General features: G+C 37.0%; 1 protein-coding gene and 1 non-coding gene across 2 annotated transcripts; both read right to left on the bottom strand.

Moving 5' to 3' along the window:
* Positions 1–3,168: 3,168 nt before the first annotated feature.
* Positions 3,169–3,704, bottom strand: LOC122678210 (60S ribosomal protein L10-like). Its single transcript, XM_043878814.1, has one exon. It carries the CDS (start codon positions 3,624–3,626, stop codon positions 3,174–3,176), a length of 453 nt encoding a protein of 150 aa, XP_043734749.1. The 5' UTR covers positions 3,627–3,704; the 3' UTR covers positions 3,169–3,173.
* Positions 3,577–3,711, bottom strand: LOC122678529. Its single transcript, XR_006336190.1, has one exon. It is a non-coding gene; the product is annotated as a small nucleolar RNA SNORA70 (small nucleolar RNA).
* Between the last annotated feature and the right edge of the window lie 17,135 nt (positions 3,712–20,846).

Here is a 20,846-nt window from a genome sequence, read left to right as displayed (position 1 = left end):
GGATTTTGAGCATAACCTTACTAGCATGAGGCTCCATATTACTAAGTTTGGGGCTTCCCTGGTAGCTCAGCTGTAAAGAATCCACCTGCAATGCCGGAGATCTGGGTTTTATCCCTGGGTCAGGAAGATCTCTGGAGAAGGGTATGGCCACCCTCTCCAGTATTCTTGCCTGGGAAATCTCATGAATGGAGGAACCTGGTAGGCTACAGTCCATGGGGCCGCAAAAAGTCAGACACAACTGAGTAACATTTACTAGCATGAGAAGTGGGCACAACTGTCTAGTATTTTGAACATTCTTTAGCACTGCCTTTCTTTAAAATTGGGAAGAATGCTGATTTTTCTTCTGTTCTGTGGCCACTACTGGGTTTTCCAAATTTATTGACATATTGAGTGTAGTACTTTAACAATACCATCGTTTAGGATTTTAAATAGTTTAACTAGAATTCCATCACCACCACTAGCTTTGTTCATAGTAATGTTTCATAGGGCCCATTTCACTTCACAGTCCAGGATACCTGGCTCTATATGAGTGACCACACCATCATCATTATATGGCTCATCAAGACTTTTTATACAGTTCTTCTGTGTATTCTTGCCACCTCTTCTTAATCACTTCTGCCTCTGTTAGGACCTTACCATTTCTGTCCTTTATTATGCCCATCTTTGCATGAAATGTTCCTTTGATATCTCCAATTCTCTTGGAAAGATCTTTAGTCTTTCCCGTACTATTTTCTACTTTACATCGTTCCTTGAAGAAGGCCTTCGTATCTCTCTTTGCTAGTCCCTGAAACAGTATTCAATTGAGCATTTCTTTTCCTTTCTCTCTTGCTTTTCACTTCTCTTCTTTCCTCAGCTATTTGTAAAGCTTCCTCAGAGAACCACCTTGCCTTCTTGCATTTCTTTTTCTTGGGGATGATTTTGGTCACTGCCTTCTGTAAAATGTTAAATGAACCTCTATCCATGACTCTCTGTCTACCTGATCTAATCCCTTGTATCTATTCCTCGCCTCCACTGTATAATAATAAGGGATTTGATTTAGGTCAGACACCTGAATGGCCTAGTGCTTTCCTCCACTCTTTAACTTATGCCTGAATTTTGCCATAAGGAGCTGATGATCTGAGAGCCACAGTCTGCTCCAGGCCTTGTTTTCCTGACTGCATACAGCTTCTCCACCTTCAGCAGCAGGAAAAAAAAAAAAAAAAGTAATCAATCTAACTTTGGTATTGACCATCTGATGATGTCCATGTGTAGAGTCATCTCTTATGTGGCTGGATAAGCATGTTTGCCAAGCTTTACCAGCTTGGTAAAGCTCTGTTAGCCTTTGCCTGCTTCATTTTGACCTCTAAGGTGAAACTTGTCTATTATTCCAGGTATCTCTTGACTTCCTACTTTTGCATTCCAATCCTCTATGATGAAAAGACATCTCTCTCTCTCTCTCTCTTTTTCTTTTTTCTTTTTTGATGTTAGTTCCAGAAGGTCTTGTCACTCTTCATAGAACTGGTCAACATCAGCTGCTTCAATATCAATGGTTTGAGAATAGACTTGGATTACTGTGATGTTGAATGGTTTGCCTTGGAAATGAACCAAGATGTTTCTGTCATTTTTGAGACTATAGCCAAGTACTGCATTTTGAACTCTTTTGTTACTATGAGGGCTACTTCATTTCTTTTAAGGGATTCTTGCCCACAGTAGTAGATATTATGGTCATCTGAATTAAATTCACCCACTTCTGTCCATTTTAGTTCACTGATTCCTAAGATGTTGATGTTTATTCTTGCCATCCCCTGCTTGACCACATCCAATTTGCCTTGATTCATGGACCTAACATTCCAGGTTCTATTGTTCTTTACAGCATCGGACTTTACTTTCACCCCCAGACACATCCACAACTGAGCATGGTTTCTGCTTTGTCGCAGCCACTTCATTCTTTCCAGAGGTATTAGTAATTGCCCTCTGCTCTTCCTCGGTAGCATACCGCACACCTTCCAACCTGAGGGGCTCATCTTTCAGTGGCATATCTTTTTGCCTTTTTATACTGTTCATCAGGTTTTTGTAGCAAGAATACTGGAGTGGTTCGCCATTCATTCTTTTAGGGGACCACATTTTGTCAGAACTCTCCACTATGACACATCTATCTTGAGTGCCCTTGCATGGCACAGCTCATAGCCTCATTGTTCTCCACAACAAGGCAGTGGTCTATGTTTAACCAAAACATTCACTTTTTAGAAAAAAAGCAAATTCATAGTCTAGAATTGTTCATACCCAGAGTTAAATAACTCAAACAGTAAAGAATATGCCTGTGAGGAAGGAGACCAAGGTTCAATCTGAGGGTTGGGAAGTTCCTCTGAAGGAGGAACTGGCAATCCACTCCAGTATTCTTGCCTGGAGAATTCCACGGACAGAGAAGCCTGGCAGGCTACAGTCCATGGGGTCACAAAGAGTCAGACATGACTGAGTGATTAATACATATTACAGAGTAAAATATATAGCACCAAAAAGTGCTCCATGAAATCTGATCTATGTGGTTAAAAGATTAATACACAGACACAGATACACCTAAGTTATAAAGGAATCAATCCACATTATCTTTTAGTACAGTTATAGTTCCATTTTATAAATCAAGATCACTGATCTCTTGAGAGCATATTCTTGTGGGTAGTATGACACATAGTTCTATATTACCTCTTTCACATGCCTGTTCAGCTGTTCCCAAACACTTATCAAACAGTTCCAACTTTATCCCGCTGATTAGAGGCTCCACGTGTATCATACACAAAAGGGTCCTAGGCATTTGGGTCTATTAGTGACCTCTCTATTTCATTAGTTGTTTGTTGATGTGCTGAGTACTATATTGTTTTAAGTATTAAAACTTTGTAGTATATTTTAGTATCTGATACCTCTCCCTTTTTAGTGTTTTCCCATATATTTTTATGTGCCTATTTTTCCACAAGAACTCTAATATCAGTTTTCTAGAGTCATACAAACAACTTCTGGTGTTTTGTATTGGAATCATTCCAAACTTATAAATTAACCTAAGGGAAACTGACATCTTGCTTAGACATTCCATCGAAGGATAAGGGAAGTTTATCCTTTTTGTGTTCAGAAGTATTTTAAGTTTTCTTAATGCTGGCTTTGAACACTTTTTTTTTTTTTTTTTTGACAGGAAACAGCATTTACTGGTGAGCGTGATTAAGGAGGGAACAGAGCTGATGCTCATGAGTGCAGGGCCCGCCATTTGTCCAGGGGACCACGATTAGGGATGTATTTGACTCCACAGCCGTCCGGGATGAGTTGCTTTTCTGCCACCATGTTCTCAAATTCATCCGCATTGAACTTGGTAAATCCCCACTTCTTGGAGATTTGTGGAGCGTCTGATGGCCAGGGAACTTGAACTTGGCCTGGCGAAAGTCTTCAATCACATGCCCCTTGTTCTGCAGCTTGGTGCGGATGGACATTATGACCTGGCCAGTGTGGACCCTGGCCACTGTGCCCTGGGGCTTTCCAAAGGCACCGCGCATACCTGTCTGGAGTCTAGATTGGGAAACAGCAGGCCAGTCGTGAATGCCCACTAGGAAGAGCTGTCTCCAAGGTCCCTCAGGGCTACCTGTACAGGCAACAGGCTGCATACACTACCAAGGAGGCTGCTGTTTGCAGCCATTGCACACTGGGCCCCCATGGGGAAAAGAGCACAGTCGGCTTAACTGGCTGCAAATGAACACTTTTAAAGTATATTTTTAAGCATTTAAACTTTTGTGTTACTGCTGCTATTGTAAATCGATTATTTTTTCCTTTATAGTTTCTAACCAGCAACTGATTTCTGTGCATAAATTTATATCCTCACATCTTGCTAAATTATGTTTGTTATACTCTTGATTCTCAAGGTCAAAGTTTTTTCCCATTATCTAGAAATAGTTTCCTTTCTTTTGCAATTCTTGCACCTCTAATGTTTTTTTTTTTTTTTTTTCCTATTGCATTGGTTAATTCCTCCAATACACTGTGATGGAGATTCTGAACATTCTTGCCTTTTTCCTGACCATAGTGGGAATGTTTCCATTGTTTTCTCATTAGTAAATACTGGATTTTGTACTAAAGAAGTTATTCTTGGGAATATTCCTTTTATAAAGAATATGTTTATTTATTCCAAGGCTTTTTCAGCATCTATGGGGATAATTATGATTGTCTTGTTCTACTTAGATATATTTAAATGATAGAGTTCTTAATGCATGTTTGCATTCCTAGTATAAATTCTACTCAATCATGGTATATTATTTTCTTAATTTGATGCTGGAATCTGTTCACTAGCACTTTATTTAGGAGTTTTGCATTAGTTTCCTAAGTGCTTTTTTCTATGATTTCTTTACTTAGCCACATTTATCCAGTTGGATATATAAATGTTTTATCTGCTTCATAAAAAGAATTTGGAAGTTTTTCTTAAGATTCTATGCTTTGAAACAATTTACGTAGCATTGAGACAATCTCTAAAGATTGAATAGACAGACTTTCCCTCTGAAAAGATCTGTATCTGGTAATTTTGTTTCTTTGTTTTGGTTTTGATTTATTTTGTTTTAGTAGATAGTTTCTTGATAATGTTCCTAATTTCTTCTGTGGAATTTGGTCTTCTAAGTTTTTTGTCACTAATGCAGTTGCTTTTGATATACTATAATTTCCCAGTTATCTCAGTGTTTAAATGAAGTTGCATGAAGCAGATATATATATTACATATATATGTGTGTGTGTGTGTGTGTATAAACAAAGTTCTCCTGTTATTTCTCTTGTCAATTTTTATTTTCTATATTTGTGCTTTCTCTCTTATACTTCAGTTATATTAACTAGTGGTTTGTCTATTTTGTTCATTTTTCTTCCAGATGAGAAAATAGGAGAACAGTAGAGCAACTCAGTCAAAATTTTATTTGTTGCTCTACTGTTTTCCTACTTTCTCATAAACTGGTATTATTGTTGCTAATCCACATTTTGTACTTTATCTTGGTTTATTTTGTTCTTTTTTCTAGATTTATAAGTTGACAAGTTAATTTTTAATTTCTATTATTTTCTTTGCACTGATGTTGGTTCTTAAGTCTATATGTTTTTCTGTGATCACACATTTAAATCTCATTTTTGATTTATAGTGTTTCTATTATCACTATTTTTCAAACATCTGTTTATACTTTCTGTTTAACCAAGAGTTTTTAAAAGATTTTTAACTTTCCAGATAGGGGTCCTCTTAAGCTTGATATCTTTAATTTCTACTTTTGTTGCATTGTAATAAGAATTATCATTTGTAATATGTTTATTTTATGAGAATTGTTGGTGTTTTATTTGTGGTCAATTTTTGCGATAGTTCCATATGTAAATGAGAATATATATTCTCTACTTTCACAATGTTTTACACACATGCTCACTCACTATCTACATGGTTTATCTGTTGATAATGTGGTTTATGTCATCAGTATTCTTAGTTTTTGTTCATTTGGCTTGTGTTATACTGACAGTAATGTTCATTTCCTTTTATTAATATGTGTCTATTACTTTCTCCTTTAATTTCATGCAGTTTCTACTTTAGGTCACAGCAATGTTGTATGATGTAGAAATATTTATAACTATTATATCTTCATTGATAGTCAAGGCTTTTAGCATTTAAAGTGTTCTATTTAAAATGTTCTATTTTATCTCAATTCATGCTTTTTGTTTGGTAGTCTATTTGCGTGGTAGTAGCAGCAGCAGCAACCTTATGAAATTTTCTTTCATTTTTCCCCCCTCATTTGACTGATATATCCTTGTTCATTCCTTTAAATTTAGTCGTTTGGAATCTCTTTATTTAGATGTGTCTCTATACAACATAAATTTGGTTTTGCTCTGTGGACCAATATGAAAAATCTTTGTCCTTCTACTATGCCAGTTTAACTAGTTTAGATTTATTGATAAGGTAAATATATTTGATTCTTCTAATTCCTCTAATATGTTCTTATCATATTATTGCATAATTATGCATATATTATTTTTCTGTGGTCACAAGTGATATACCTTCACTGTTCTCTTTTTTTCCCTTATTCGGAGGGTGGTTTACATTTAAATTCTGGTGGTTACATGTATAGCTGTACATTCTAAAATACTCTTAATCCACCTCCCCTTTTCTCCTTGTGTAACCTTTCACTAACTAGTTTGTCAGTTTTTTTTTTTTTCCTGTTGCCCATTACTTTATTTTTTTTTCCATTTACTTTTATTAGTTGGAGGCTAATTACTTTACAATACTGTAGTGGTTTTTGTCATACATTGACATTAATTAGCCATGGGTTTACATGTATTCCCCATCCCGATCCCACCTCCCATCTTCCTCTCCACCCGATCCCTCTGGGTCTTCCCAGTGCACCAGGCCAGAGCACTTGTCTCATGCATCCAACCTGAGCTGGTGATCTGTTTCACCCTAGATAATATACATGTTTTGATGCTGTTCTCTCGAAACATCCCACCCTCACCTTCTCCCACAGAGTCCAAAAGTCTGTTCTGTATATCTGTGTCTCTTTTTCTGTTTTGCATGTAGAGTTATCGTTACCATCTTTCTAAATTCCATATATATGTGTTAGTATACTGTATTGGTCTTTATCTTTCTGGCTTACTTCACTCTGTATAATGGGCTCCAGTTTCATCCATCTCATTAGAACTGATTCAAATGAATTCTTTTTAATGGCCGAGTAATATTCCATGGTGTATATGTACCAGCAATCCCACTCCTGGGCATACACACCGAGGAAACCAGATCTGAAAGAGACACGTACACCCCAATGTTCATCGCAGCACTGTTTATAATAGCCAGGACATGGAAGCAACCTAGATGCCCATCAGCAGACGAATGGATAAGGAAGGTGTGGTACATATACACCATGGAATATTACTCAGTTTGTCAGTTTTACAAAGTGTTCTTTGACTCCCATAAATACCCCACTTACTGTAATAAATGATTCTGTTCTACTACTTTCTTTCCCCTTGCCTCACGTTTTTAGTCATAATATTTCTATTTTGTCAGAACATATAATGTTTACATACTATTCTTTAACCCTTTTCTCTGACTTTTATTTTAAATGTTTGATTATATGCATAAATGCTCACCATCACAACTTTTTACCATTAATTCCTTGATTGGATATATCTCATCCTTTAGTAGCAAGATTGGACAAAGTGTTCATAAACAAAATATTGCTTGATTCATTCTATGTTTAAAATAGTATCTATCCTCATCTATAAAGGGTAAATTTTCTGGATATAAATTTTTTGGCTCATATTTTCTTTCTTTCTTTGAGTTTCTTGTAAATATTTTGCACAGTTGCCTTATTCTCTTAAGAAATCTGATGCCAATCACATTTTCTTACCCTTTTAAGTATTTTTTTTTTTAGCTTTTATTCTTGAAGACCTTGTAGGTATTTTTGTTTTTCTAATAGTTTACTAAAGTATGTTCTAGAGTTTATAATTCTCATGTAACTTAATTGGCCCTTGTTAATATGAATGTAGTGATTTTACCTTATTTTAAGAAAGTTTCCCTTGATGATAACTCCAAATATTAGTTTTCTTTCATTGTATTATTTCCAGGAAAACCAAGTAAGAAATGTAACATCTACTTTTCCAATTTTTTTTTCCTCAATTTTTATATCCAGTTTGATTTAATCCTATTTTTGTCAGTTTCACAGTTTTTGAAGTTCTGGTCCTATGTATAGTAGTTTGTTTGTTTGTTTGTTTTTATTGTTGCATAGCAAATCACCTTGATTCTGTTCTGTTAATGTCCTTTCACAAAAAAAATCACAGTACAATTTCTAGGTGTCTAGTGATCTGGGAGATATTAAAATATCTTTTCCAAGGTAAAAGATAAACTGCTTGTCTGGTGCCTCCTGAAATGGACCTCTTTGCATTTTGATATATACCTCATGTGGATACACTACACTGACTCATTTATTAAGTGACCTGAAAGTTGCTATTAATAGATTTGAGAGCCTTCCAGAACAAGAGAATTTTCTTCAACAGGTCCAGTCTGCCTTACAAGCCACCCTGACACTTAAGCCGTGTGATCGAACAGATATAATGGTGCTTGCAATGTCAGCAACAGATGGAGATGCTGTTTGGATATTTTGGCAGCTCTGTATAAGTAAATTACAACACAGACCCTTAAGATTTTGGAGCAAAGCCATGCCATCTGTGAAAAGCTCTCCTTTTAAGAATCAGTTTTTTAGCATGTTACTGGCCCTTCGTAGAGACTGACTACTTGACTCTGGGTCACAAGTAACTATACAACGTGAACTGGATGTTATCCAACCCATCAAACTATAGAGCTGGGTGTGCACCTCCAGACTCCAACACTAAATGAAATTCATAGATGTGAGATGGGACTGAAGCAAACCTTGAGTACACAAGTAAGATTCGTGTGGAAGTGCCCCATATACACATACCTGACTCTTACTACATCACCTTTTCTCTGTTAGTCCATACCTATGTTCTCGTGCAGAGTTTCCTACGAGTTGATTAAGAAAGAAAAAAAAAATTTGATCCAGATTTATTGATGGTTCTGTATGATATTGCAAGTGCCAGCCACAAGTGGATAGCAATGGAACTACAGTCCTTTTCTAAGGTAACACTGAAAAACAGTAAAGGGGAGAACTCCTCCCTTTGGACATAACTTCATACAGAGCACTTGACTGTTCATTTTGCTTTGAAGAAGAAATGGCCAAAGTCATGAGTTTATACCATTTCATGGACTGTAGCCAGTGGTTTAGCTGATCGATCAAGGCTTTAGGAAGAACGTGATTGGAAAGTTAGTGGTGAGAAGGTCCGGAGAAAGACTTATATGGATAAACCTCTCCAAATGAGCAAATGGCATGCAAATATTTGTGCCCCATGGGAATATTCACCAGAGTAATTCATCAGAGATGGATTCTAATAACCAAGTGGAGACAATGACCCATTCTATAGATTTCAGGCAGTCTCTTTGTCTGGTTATCCCTGCAAATATCCAATGGGCTCATGAACAAAGTAGCCACAGTGGCAACAATGGAGGTTATGATTGGGCTCAACAGTCTTGAACTCTAACTAACCAAGACTACCTGACTAGAGCTAATGCTGAGTGCCCAGTCTACCAACACCATCACAAATGGCTTTTCCAACATGGCAGCATTCCCTAGGGTGATGAGCTACCTGATAGAAGTTTGATTACACTGGGCCACTTCCACCATGGAAGGAGCAGTTTTTTGTTTTTGTTTTTGTTTTTTTTTTTTATTCGAATAGACACATATTCTAGATATGAATTTGTAGTCCCTGCCTGTGCAGTTCAGCTCAGTCTCTCAGCTGTGTCTGGCACTTTGTGACCTCATGGACTGCAGCACACCAGGCCTTCCTGTCCATCACAAACACCCGGAGTTTACTCAAACTCATGTCCATTAGATAATTTATTAGGGTTTTTCTGGTGGCTCAGATGGAAAAGAATCTGTCTGCAATGCAGGAGACCTGGGTTCGATCCCTGGGTTGGGAGGATCCCCTGGAGAAGGAAATGGTAACCCACTCCAGTATTCTTGCCTGGAGAATTCCATGGATAGAGGAGGCTGGTGGGCTATAGCTCACAGGATCGCCAAGAGTCAGACACGACTTAGCAACTAACAAACACACATAATAATCTATAATGAAAAATAATATATATATATACATATCCCCATATATACATATATATAACTGAATCACTTTGCTATATACCTGAATCTTTGTGAGCAAAATATATGTCAATAAAACTTAATTAATTAAAAAACAGGGCTGAGATTTTCCCAAAAGAGAGAAGGAATTCTCACTAAAGAGCAATTTGAGTTTGTGCCATGGAGCTCCCATCTGCTTGAGCTCTTCCCTTCCTTTCAATCTGCTCTAAAGACTTTGGATTTATTATACTTAGCCAGTGTAATAGTGAATTATACATGTCAGTTTGGATGGCCATGGGTTTTGCAGATTAAACATCATTTCCTGGTGTTTCTGTAAAAGTGTTTCTGAATGAGATTATACTTTGAATCTGTGGACTCAGTAAAGTAGTAGTGCTCACCAGCAAGGGTGGGCAAAATGCAATCCACTGAGGGACTGGACAGAACAAAAGACAGAGGAACAAGGAATTCACTCACTTTATTCTTGCCTCACTGTTTGAGCTAGAACATCTCATCTTACCTCCTCTGCCTTGGGACTGGGATTTATACCTTCACTGTCCCTGGTTCTCAGGCCTTTGGATTCAGACTGAGTTACATCACCAAAGTTTTCCTGGGTCTCTAGCTTACAGACAGTAGTAGATTGTAGGACTTCTCAGCCTCCTAAATCACATAAACACTATCTTCATAATAAATCAATCTCTTTCCCCTCCCCTCCTTTCCTTATCTCTGCTTCTGTGGTTCTCTCTCTCTCCTTTATAACAGGGTTGTTCCAGTCCTGCTAAAATGAGTTCTGGAATATTTTCTTTCATTGCAGCCTCTGAAGAGTCTCTTCATGAATCAAGAATTATCCAGAACTTGAACGTTTGGTGGAACTTTTTGTAAAATATATTTTTCCTTAACTGGTATTGCCAGAAATTTATTTTATTACTTATTTTTCTATTATATATATATATTTTTTTCTATTTCACTGATTTCTTCATTTTATCCTGTCCTCTGTTCTGTTGTTTTCCTAATACCTTAAATCAAAAATTTAGCACATTCATTTTTTATCTTTGTTCCTTCCTAATAAGCATTGAAATTTATAAATTTAATTTGAAGTGCCACTTTTATTTCATCCTACACTTATATACACAAACATTTACTAATATTTACTTTTGTAATATTATATCTAATATGATTTCTTCTGTTACCACAGGTTAATTAGGAATATTTTGTAATATCCCCAAACTGGAGTTTTCACCTGTCTTTTTTGTTACTAATTTCAAATTTGATCCACTATTTTCAGAGAAGGTGATTTCTTTCATATTTGTCAAATTTGCTTTATGGCCTAATGTCTTGTTCCCTATTGTATGCATTTTATAAACTTTGAGAATAATGTGTTTTTTTTTTTTTTTACATTGTTACAGAGGCTCATTGAATTAGATTTGTTAATGTCATTATTCAAACTTTCACTATTTTTGGTAGCTTTTGTCTAATTTATATCATTGCTACTAAGACAAGTATATCAAAAGCTTCAACTCTAGTAAATTATTCAACTTCTCCCTATAGATTTTTCTCAATTTTTTGAGAAAATATTGAGCTTATTTTATTAAAGGTGTACCGCTTAGATATATCATATTTTCCTATTGAACTGAACCTCTTTCTATCATTATGTAGTGACTATGTTTATCCTTAATAATGTTCAGATCAGTCACTCAGTCATGTCTGACTCTTTGCGACCAAATGGACTGCAGCACTCCAGGCTTCCCTGCCCATAACCAATTTCCGGAGTTTGCTCAAACTCATGTCCATTGAGTCGGTGATGCCATCCAACCATCCCATCCTCTGTCATCCCCTTATCCTCCTGCCTTCAACCTTTCCCAGCATCAAGGTATTTTCCAGTGAGTCAGTTCATCGCATCAGGTGACCAAAGTATTGGAGTTTCAGCTTCAGCCTCAGTCCTTCCGGTGAATAGTCAGGACTGATTTCCTTTAGGATTGACTGGTTTGATCTCCTTGCAAGGGACTTGCAAGAGTCTTCTCCAACACCACAGTTCAAAAGCATCAATTCTTCAGCACTCAGCTTTCTTTATAGTCCAGCTCTTACATCCATACATGACTACTGGAAAAAACCATAGTTTTGACTAGATGGACCTTTGTTGGCAAAGTAACGTCTCTGCTTTTTAATATGCTGTCTATGTTTGTCATAGTTTTTCTTTCAAGGAGCAAGACAGGCTTCAAGAGTATACGAACCTTGAACTTCCAGATGTTCAAGCTGGATTTAGAAAAGGTAGAAGAACCAGAAATCAATATGACAACATCAGCTGGATCATCAATAAAGCAAGAGAGTTCCAGAAAAACATCTAGTTTTGCTTTATTGACTACACCAAAGCCTTTGATGTGTGGATCAAAACAAACTGTGGAAAATTTTTAAAGAGACGGGAATACCAGACTACCTGACCTGCCTCCTGAGAAATTTATATGCAGGTCAAATAGCAACAGTTAGAACTGGGCATGGAAAAGCAGACTGGTTCCAAAGAGTAAAAGGAGTATGTCAAGGCTGTATGTTGTCACCCTGCTTATTTAACTTATATGCAGAGTACATCATGTGAAATGCTGGGCTGGATGAAGCACAAGCTGGAATAAAGAATGCCAGGAGAAATATCAATACCCTCAGATACACAGATGGCACCACCTTTAAGGCAGAAAACAAAGAAGAACTAAAGAGCCTCTTGATAAAAGTGAAAGAGGAAAGTGAAAAATTTGGCTCAAAACTCAACATTCAAAAAATTAAGATCATGGAACCTGGTCCCATCACTTCATGGCAAATAGATGGGGAAACAATGGAAATAGTGACAGACTTTATTTTGGGGGCGCCAAAATCACTGCAGATGGTGATTGCAGCCATTATATTATATTAAAAGATGCTTGTTCCTTGGAAGAAAAGCTATTACCAACCTAGACAGCATATTAAAAAGCAGTCGTTACTTTACCAACAAAGGTCTGTCTTATCAAAGCTATGGTTTTTCCAGTGGTCATGTATGGATGAGAGAGTTTGGACTATAGAGAAAACTGAGCACGGAATTGGTTTCTAACTGTGGTTTGGAGAAGACTCTTGTGAATCCCTTGGACTACAAAGAGACTACCAGCCCATCCTAAAGGAGATCAGTCCTGGGTGTTCATTGGAAGGACTGATGCTGAATCTGAAACTCCAGTACTTTGGCTACCTGATGTGAAGAACCGACTCATTCGAAAAGACCCTGATGCTGGGAAAGATTGAAAGCAGGAGGAGAAGGGGTCAATAGAGGATGAGATGGTTGGATGGCATCACTGATGCGATGGACATGAGTTTCAGTAAGCTCTGGGAGTTGGTGTTGGACAGGGAGGCCTGGCATGCTGCAGTCCATGGGATGGCAAAGTCGGACACAACTGAGCAACTGAAGTAAACTGAGCAAGCGTCTTTTAAGCTCATGGCTGCAATCAGTATCTGCAGTGATTTCGGAGCCCCCCAAAATAAAGTCTCTCACTGTTATCATTGTTTCCCCATCTATTTGCCATGAAATGATGGAACCAGATGCCTGCCATGATCTGTTTTTTGAATGCTGCATTTTAAGCCAACTTTTTCAATCTCCTCTTTCACTTTCACCAAGAGGCTCTTTAGTTCTTCTTCACTTTTTGCCATAAGAGTGGTGTCGTCTACGTATCTGAGGTTATTGATATTTCTCCCAGGAATCTCGATTCCAGTTTTTGCTTTATCCAGCCCGGCATTTTCCATGATGCACTCTGCATGTAAATTAAATAAACAGGGTGAAAATACACTGCCTTGACATACTCCTTTCCCAATTTGGAGCCAGTCTGTTGTTCCATGTCCAGTTCTAACTGTTGCTTCTTGAACTACATACAGATTTCTCGGGAGGCAGGTCAGGTGGTCTGGTATTCCCATCTCTTTAAGTATTTTCCACATTTTATTGTGATCCACACATTCAAAGACTTTGGCATAGTCAATAAAGGATAAGTAGATATTTTTCTGGAACTCTCTTGCTTTTTCGATGATCCAACAGATGTCAGCAATTTGTTCTCTGGTTCCTCTGCCTTTTCTAAGTTATTAATAGCCTGAATAGTGCTGCTTGTCTTATTTGTGTCTTCTGATGTACACTTTCAGATTGTTTTAGTATTCAACTGGCATATTCAACATTCCATTCTTTGTTTTGTTTGTTTTTTATAAATTTATTTATTTTAATTGGAGGCTAATTACTTTACCATATTGTCGTGGTTTTGCCATATATTTGACCTCATTATTTTTTTCATACTCAGGCTTTAAATATGTATCTAGAACATATATAGACTTTTTTTAAGTGGATTTTTGACCCTATCTTTAACAAATAGTCTATTATATATGTTAATATTATGGCTATTAAACTATTTTATTCTTTTTTAAATTATTTTATTGTATTTTTCTATTCACCACACTTGCTTGATTTTTTCTCTTTTTGCTTGTTTTTAACTAAGCTTTGAAAGGACTATCTAAAAGAGTATAAAGTGCTGAGCAACAGAACCTAACACCCTTTTTAAAATGCATTACTGAATTAACCTTGATGTACTGCTTTTCCTATTTGGAACCAGTCTGTTGTTCCATGTCCAGTTCTAACTGTTGCTTCCTGACCTGCATACAGATTTCTCAAAAGGCAGGTCAGGTGGTCTGGTATTCCCATCTCTTCCAGAATTTTCCACAGTTTATTGTGATCCACACAGGCAAAGGCTTTGGCATAGTCAATAAAGCAGAAATCGATGTTTTCTGGAACTCTCTTGCTTTTTTGATGATCCAGCAGATGTTGGCAATTTGATCTCTGGTTCCTCTGCCTTTTCTAAAACCAGCTTCAACATCTGGAAGCTCACGGTTCACGTATTGCTGAAGCCTGGCTTAGAGAATTTTAAGCACTACTTTACTAGTGTGTGAGATGAGTGTAATTGTGTGATAGTTTGAGCATTCTTTGGCATTGACTTTCTTTGGGATTGGAATGAAAACTGACCTTTTCCAGTCCTGTGGCCACTGCTGAGTTTTCCAAATTTCCTGGCATGTTGAGTGCAGCACTTTCACAGCATCATCTTTCAGGATTTGAAATAGCTCAACTGGAATTCCATCACCTCCACTAGCTTTGTTCATAGTGATGCTCCCTAAGGCCCACTTGACTTTGCATTCTAGGATGTCTGAGTCTAAGTGAGTGATCACACCATTGTGATTATCTGGGTTGTGAAGATCTTTTTGTATAGTTCTTCTGTGTATTCTTGCCACCTCTTCTTAATATCCACTGCTCCTGTTGGGTCCATATCATTTCTGTCCTTTATTGAGCCCATCTTTGCATGAAATGTTCCCTTGGTATCTCTATTTTTCTTGAAGAGATCTCTAGTCTTTCCCATTCTATTGTTTTCCTCTCTTTCTCTTCACTGATCACTGAGGAAGGCTTTCTTATCTCTCCTTGCTATTCTTTGGAACTCTGCATTCAAAAATGGGTATATCTTTCCTTTTATCCTTTGCGTTTCACTTCTCTTCTTTTCACAGCTACTTCTAAGACCTCCTCAGACAGCCAATTTGCTTTTATGCATTTCTTTTTCTTGGGGATGGCCTTGATCCCTGTCTCCTGTACAATGTCCTGAACCTCCATCCATAATTCATCAGGCACTCTGTCTCTCAGATCTAGTCCCTTAAATCTATTTCTTACTTCCACTGTATAGTCATAAGAGATTTGATGGGTCATATCTGAATGGTCTAGTGGTTTTATCCACTTTCTTCAATTTCAGTCTGAATTTGGCAATAAAGTGTTCATGATCTGAGTACCTTAATGCAGAGTACATGATGAGAAATGCTGGGCTGGAGGAAGCACAAGTAGTGTTGCAGAAGACTCTTGAGAGTCCCCTGGACTGCAAGGAGATCCAACCAGTCCATCCTAAAGGAGATCAGTCCTGGATGTTCTTTGGGAGGACTGATTTTGAAGCTGAAACTCCAACAATTTGGCCACCTGATGCGAAGAGCTGACTCATTGGAAAAGATCCTGATGCTGGGAAAGATTGAGAGCAGGAGGAGAAGGGGATGACAGAGGAAGAGATGTTTGAATGACATCATCGACTCGACAGACATGGGTTTGGGTGAACTCTGGGAGTTGGTGATGGACAGGGAGGCCTGGCATGCTGCAGTTCATGGGGTCACAGAGTCGGACATGACTGAGCGACTGAACTGAACTGAACTGAACTGAATTAGCAATAAAGTAGAAAAAATCTTTCCACAAAAAGCTAAGTAGACAAAAAACTATGTGAAATCTAAAGAAGAAAGCAGAGAACCAGGCCTGGTTTTATAGTGAAGAAATTTGTCAAATTGGGTGACTTTAGATTTCCCATTTCCAGTCCCATCTGAGTATCTATTCAAGTGAGGAGTGTAAAAAGAATTTCACCCTCCACATCATATAAAATTAAGATTTCAGTGTTCACTTCTCTGTATAAAAGTAAATAAGAAACGAACAGTTTAGAAAATTACCCACCTGTTACTTTCACCTAAAGAAAAGATAAGAAATTTTTTATACTCTTTTGATATTTTTTCTATACTTTTCTAGTCTATTTTATTCAACCAATTATAATATTTGTTTAGAACATGTACTAACATTAACAATTATATTTTTATATCTAAAAATTATTGTATTTAAATATGTATTATAGTCTCCTGTTTTCTGCTTTTCTTAATTTCTTCTTTATTTCTTTAGGCACTCCATACATATATTAAATATTAAGTGCTTGATAATCACAATATCTTAAGTTTTAGAAGGTATACATCTATCATTCATTTTTTTTTTTTACTATTACTTATGATATCTCATTTTTTTTCTTTGTTAGAGAAATTTTCTATGTGCTCACATGCCACTGAATATAATCTGGAAAAATTCTGAGGTTGGATATAGTTTCCTACAGAGAAGAATTGCATTTCCTTTTACTGGCAGTACAAAGCTTAATAATCTGGAAACAAGTTTAATATGAAGTTCAACTCCCTCATCTTGAGGTGGGTCTAAGACTTAGTTTCCCTATTTCATTGATTGCAGGGCAATCCTAGCTTTTGTTCTTGCTCACCGTTTATTACTACTTTCTGTAGTTTCAGCTACTGTGCTTCAAAACTGTGGTTATTTGGCCCTTAGGAGTTCCCTTTATTTATGTTAGAGTTGATAAGTGTGTAAAAAATTAGTTTCATTGTAGTATATTTAGAATATAGCTGTGGATGTAGTCAGAAGGCTCTTCTGTGAATCATAGCAAAATATCTATATTTTTTTTTTTTTTGGCCCCTCATCAGAAATGGTAATCTTTCATTTTTCAAACAGCAAGAGTCTGAAGACTAATTCAACGTGGCTATAATAATCTCAGTCCTTACCATGTTTTCCCCAGATATCTCTAGACACCTGTGAGGAAAGCTTTCATGTCACACAGGCCTAGCTACTTTTCATTCATAACCTTGTAGGACAGAATTGCAATGACCCTCCCTCCCTGTTCAGCTCCCACAATCACTGCTTCCAACTGTGTAATGAGTTGCTGCTGCTTTTCTTATTCCATTTTGCCCTATGAGAATACATCTCTGCTCCTTAATTCACCAAAGCATTACCAAGGCCAGGCTTTTTAACATTTATCAAAACTTGACCAATAGCCTGGGACAACAAAGAAGAATGAAAAGAAAATGAAACAAAACAAAACAAAAAAATCTTGATCTCCAATCTGACTGTCTGTATATATGGTCTTCTTCAAGGAAGTTCATTTCTGATACCAAACAGAAGGGGAAAGTCTCAGTTTTCTTCTTATTCCAAGTCTAAGGCCAGGCTCTTCACCGCTATATTTTCAGAGATGCTATCCATAGTGATAAGCAACCTCTTGATGGAGGTGAAAGAGGAGAGTGAAAAATCTGGCTTAAAACTCAACATTCAAAAAACTAAGATCATGGTACCTGGTCATGGCACCTGGCATCACTTCATGGCAAATAGAAGGGAAAAAGTGAGAACAGTGATAGATTTTCTTGGGCTCTAAAATCGTTGCTAATGATGACTGCAGCCATGAAATTAAAGGGTGCTTGCTTATGACAAAGACAGTATATTAAAAAGCAGAGACATTACTTTGCCAACAAAGGTTCATCTAGTCAAAGCTATGGTTTTTCCAGTAGTCATGAATAGATGTGAGAGTTGGACCGTAAAGAAGGCTGAGCACTGAAGAACTGATGCTTTTGAATTGTGGTCTTAGAAAAGACTTTTGAGAGTCCCTTGGACTGCAAGGAGGTCCAACCAATCACTCCTAAAAGAAATCAGTCCTAAATATTCACTGGAAGGACTGATGCTGAAACTGAAACTCCTATACTTTGGCCACCTGATACAAAGAGCTGATTCATTAAAAAAAGATGCTGATGCTAGGAAAGATTGAAGGCAGGAGATGAAAGGGATGTGCTGCAGTCCATGGTGTTGCAATGAATGGGACACAAATGAGCAGCTGAACAAAAACAACACTCCATAGTGAAGATAACTGTTCATGTTTCCATGAGAATGCTTTAGGTTTTCATAGCATAAATCCTTGCCATTCTGGAATAGTAGCACAGATTCACCTTAGTACATTAAAAATGTTACATGAATTTTCCCTAAAATGCAACTGGATTATTTACCTTAAAAAAGAAGTCAAATTTCTTCTCTATAGAAATGGAAGAATTGCCACCAGCTTTGGAAAATAATTTCATCTTTTTTAGCCATAATGCTTTAAAAAAAATAATAATAATGAGTTCCATTCCTAACTAAACCAGCCCATTTTCTTGCTACCACATTGGTCCTTCCCAAACAAAACACGTTGCAAGCTCTTCAAAGGCAAGAATCTTGTCTTATTGTTTTTGTTTTTATTCCTGGGTCATGCTCAATAACATTGGAGTGCATCAATCAGTGAATGACCATATAAATGCATTTTCTATTAAATATATGGAGAAGTTCAGTAGGAGAAACTGTATGTCATTTTTACAAAATGTCTTGCAAAAGGAGAAAGAAAAAGGAGAGAAAGAGGGAGGGGAGAGAGAGAGAGAGAAAGAGAGAGAATGTGTGTTTATTTTCCTGATCAGAACAACAGGTTTGAATATTGATGAAGTGGAACCAAAATCTGCAGTGTGCACTGAACTGGAGTGAGACAGAAAAATATAACAGACTTGTGACCAAACAGGAACTGCCCTAGTCTGTTGACACAGCATATATTCTGAGTCCAACGAGTAAGCATGAGAAACTGACATGAATGAATATGGTTAAACGCAAATGGAACAGCCATCAAAGATGTGTCTCTTCCTGCTTGGTGGCTGCCGGCTTTCAGAGGCGTCCAGCAACAAGGGATGGGAGAATCTGCATAAAATATTCTGAGCAGAGCACAGGTAGCTGGTTCCAGACTAGATAAACAATTTAGCAAACACCCAGGAAGAATGTCTGTAACCTTCATAAAACTGAAAGGACAGGCGCGAAATGAGATGGACGACACCGTCATGGAAATTACAGTCTCAGCGATTTGGAGACATTTCATTCTGCAGAGGAGCTGGCACACTGGAGGACGGATAAACAGGAAGTTTGAAATCTGTCTGAAATGGCATGGCATATTTTTCTTGGGGTATGGTATTAAATGAGACTAAAAATCTCTTCAGAAAATAATATAGCTTCAAGTTCCGCTCATCTTTTGAATAACTTAAACGATTGACTGGATTTATTTAAGCAATTGCTACACGTCGGTTCCTAAAAATCATGAGACTAAATAGAGTCTTGGGAAAGAAACTGCTCTGAAGAGAAGAAACATCAGTCTATCAGTAAACCGAGAAATAAAAAAAAAAAATCACGAGAAAGTCCATTTGTATGTGCAGATCTCTTGTACTTGGAGCACCATTCTAGACCCTGAAAGGAAGACAGCAGAGCAGGCTACACATACCTTTGAAGTGTTTAGTTAAGGAGACAGGGTAACACATGGATATACCTGAGTCATTACGGCAGACAGAGTCTCACAGCTGAATACACAGAGCTCAAGAGTGATCAGCATACATAGATATTACTTGAGGAAGCCTCTTTTTAAAAGGTAAGTTTTACACTATAATTTAAAGGATATATTTGAAAGATACATTAACTGATATTCAAATCTTCAGTATAAATTATATATATATATGCTTTTTTAAGCTTTCTCCTCAAAGGCAACATTTTTCAACATAGAATCACATATTTTGGCCATAGAAATTAGTTGCAGCATTTCCAGAAGTGTTCAGTTGAATTCTGTTAATTAGGTAGTCAATGAAAGAATAAAAAAGAACTAAATTGAAGTTTTATAAACTATTTTTTATTGCTTTTATTTGATTTATTATTTAGAAACTATTATTTCCTTCTTGGACTTATAAAGCACATTGATTTATTAAGGGTTTTAAGAAATCTTCCTGTGAAAAAAACTCATTTATTTAACCCAGCAATTTGGGTTATTTGACAGAATGCTTTTTAGATATTTTTGGAAAGCCTATCAAAATGTAAGAAAACCAATAAACAATTTCGGAATGTAGCTCAGCTTCTCACCTTATGAGATAAAGAAATGGAGCTAAGACTCTTAGTCCTGGTTAGCAGCCCACTAATGCCTAAAGTTTAGCAAGTTGTTTTCTAGATTGCCAGCTTTTAACTGTAGTGAAATTACATAGTATTGACTTTAGCTTTTTTTTTTTTTTTGTTAAAACTAATGACTTTAAGCCTGATAATGAAATTTGGATAAGATGTAAAAATCTAAAGGAAAAAATTTGGCTCAATATTATCATACATTTTCAAAATGGACTTGCTAGAAAATAGTGGCTCCTAATTTATCTTTCTATCCCCAGAGGTCTTCAAGCAGGATAATGATTTGTTGGAAGGGTTAGAAGAGACATAGCTAAATCAGTTTTGTACATATGAACTCAAAAGGGCTATTTTTGCTCTAAGAGTTTGTTATTCTCTCAATGCCTTGATATGGCTATGCTAACTACAATAGAACCTGGGCAGCAAGGAATCCAAGGTCCAAAACTACCAACCCAGGACTTCCCTGGTGGTCCAGTCATTAAGACTCTGCCTTCCAATGCAGGGGATGTCACTTTCATCTCTGGGCAGGGTACTAAGATTTCACATGCTCTGGGCAACTAAGCCCTGCAACTACTAAGCCCACATGCTCTGGAGCC

Source organism: Cervus elaphus, chromosome 20, assembly GCF_910594005.1.
Source record: "Cervus elaphus chromosome 20, mCerEla1.1, whole genome shotgun sequence".
NCBI classification, from domain to species: Eukaryota; Metazoa; Chordata; class Mammalia; order Artiodactyla; family Cervidae; genus Cervus; species Cervus elaphus.
Note: the sequence above shows the minus strand (reverse complement) of the source record. Positions and strands in the feature narration are given on the sequence as shown.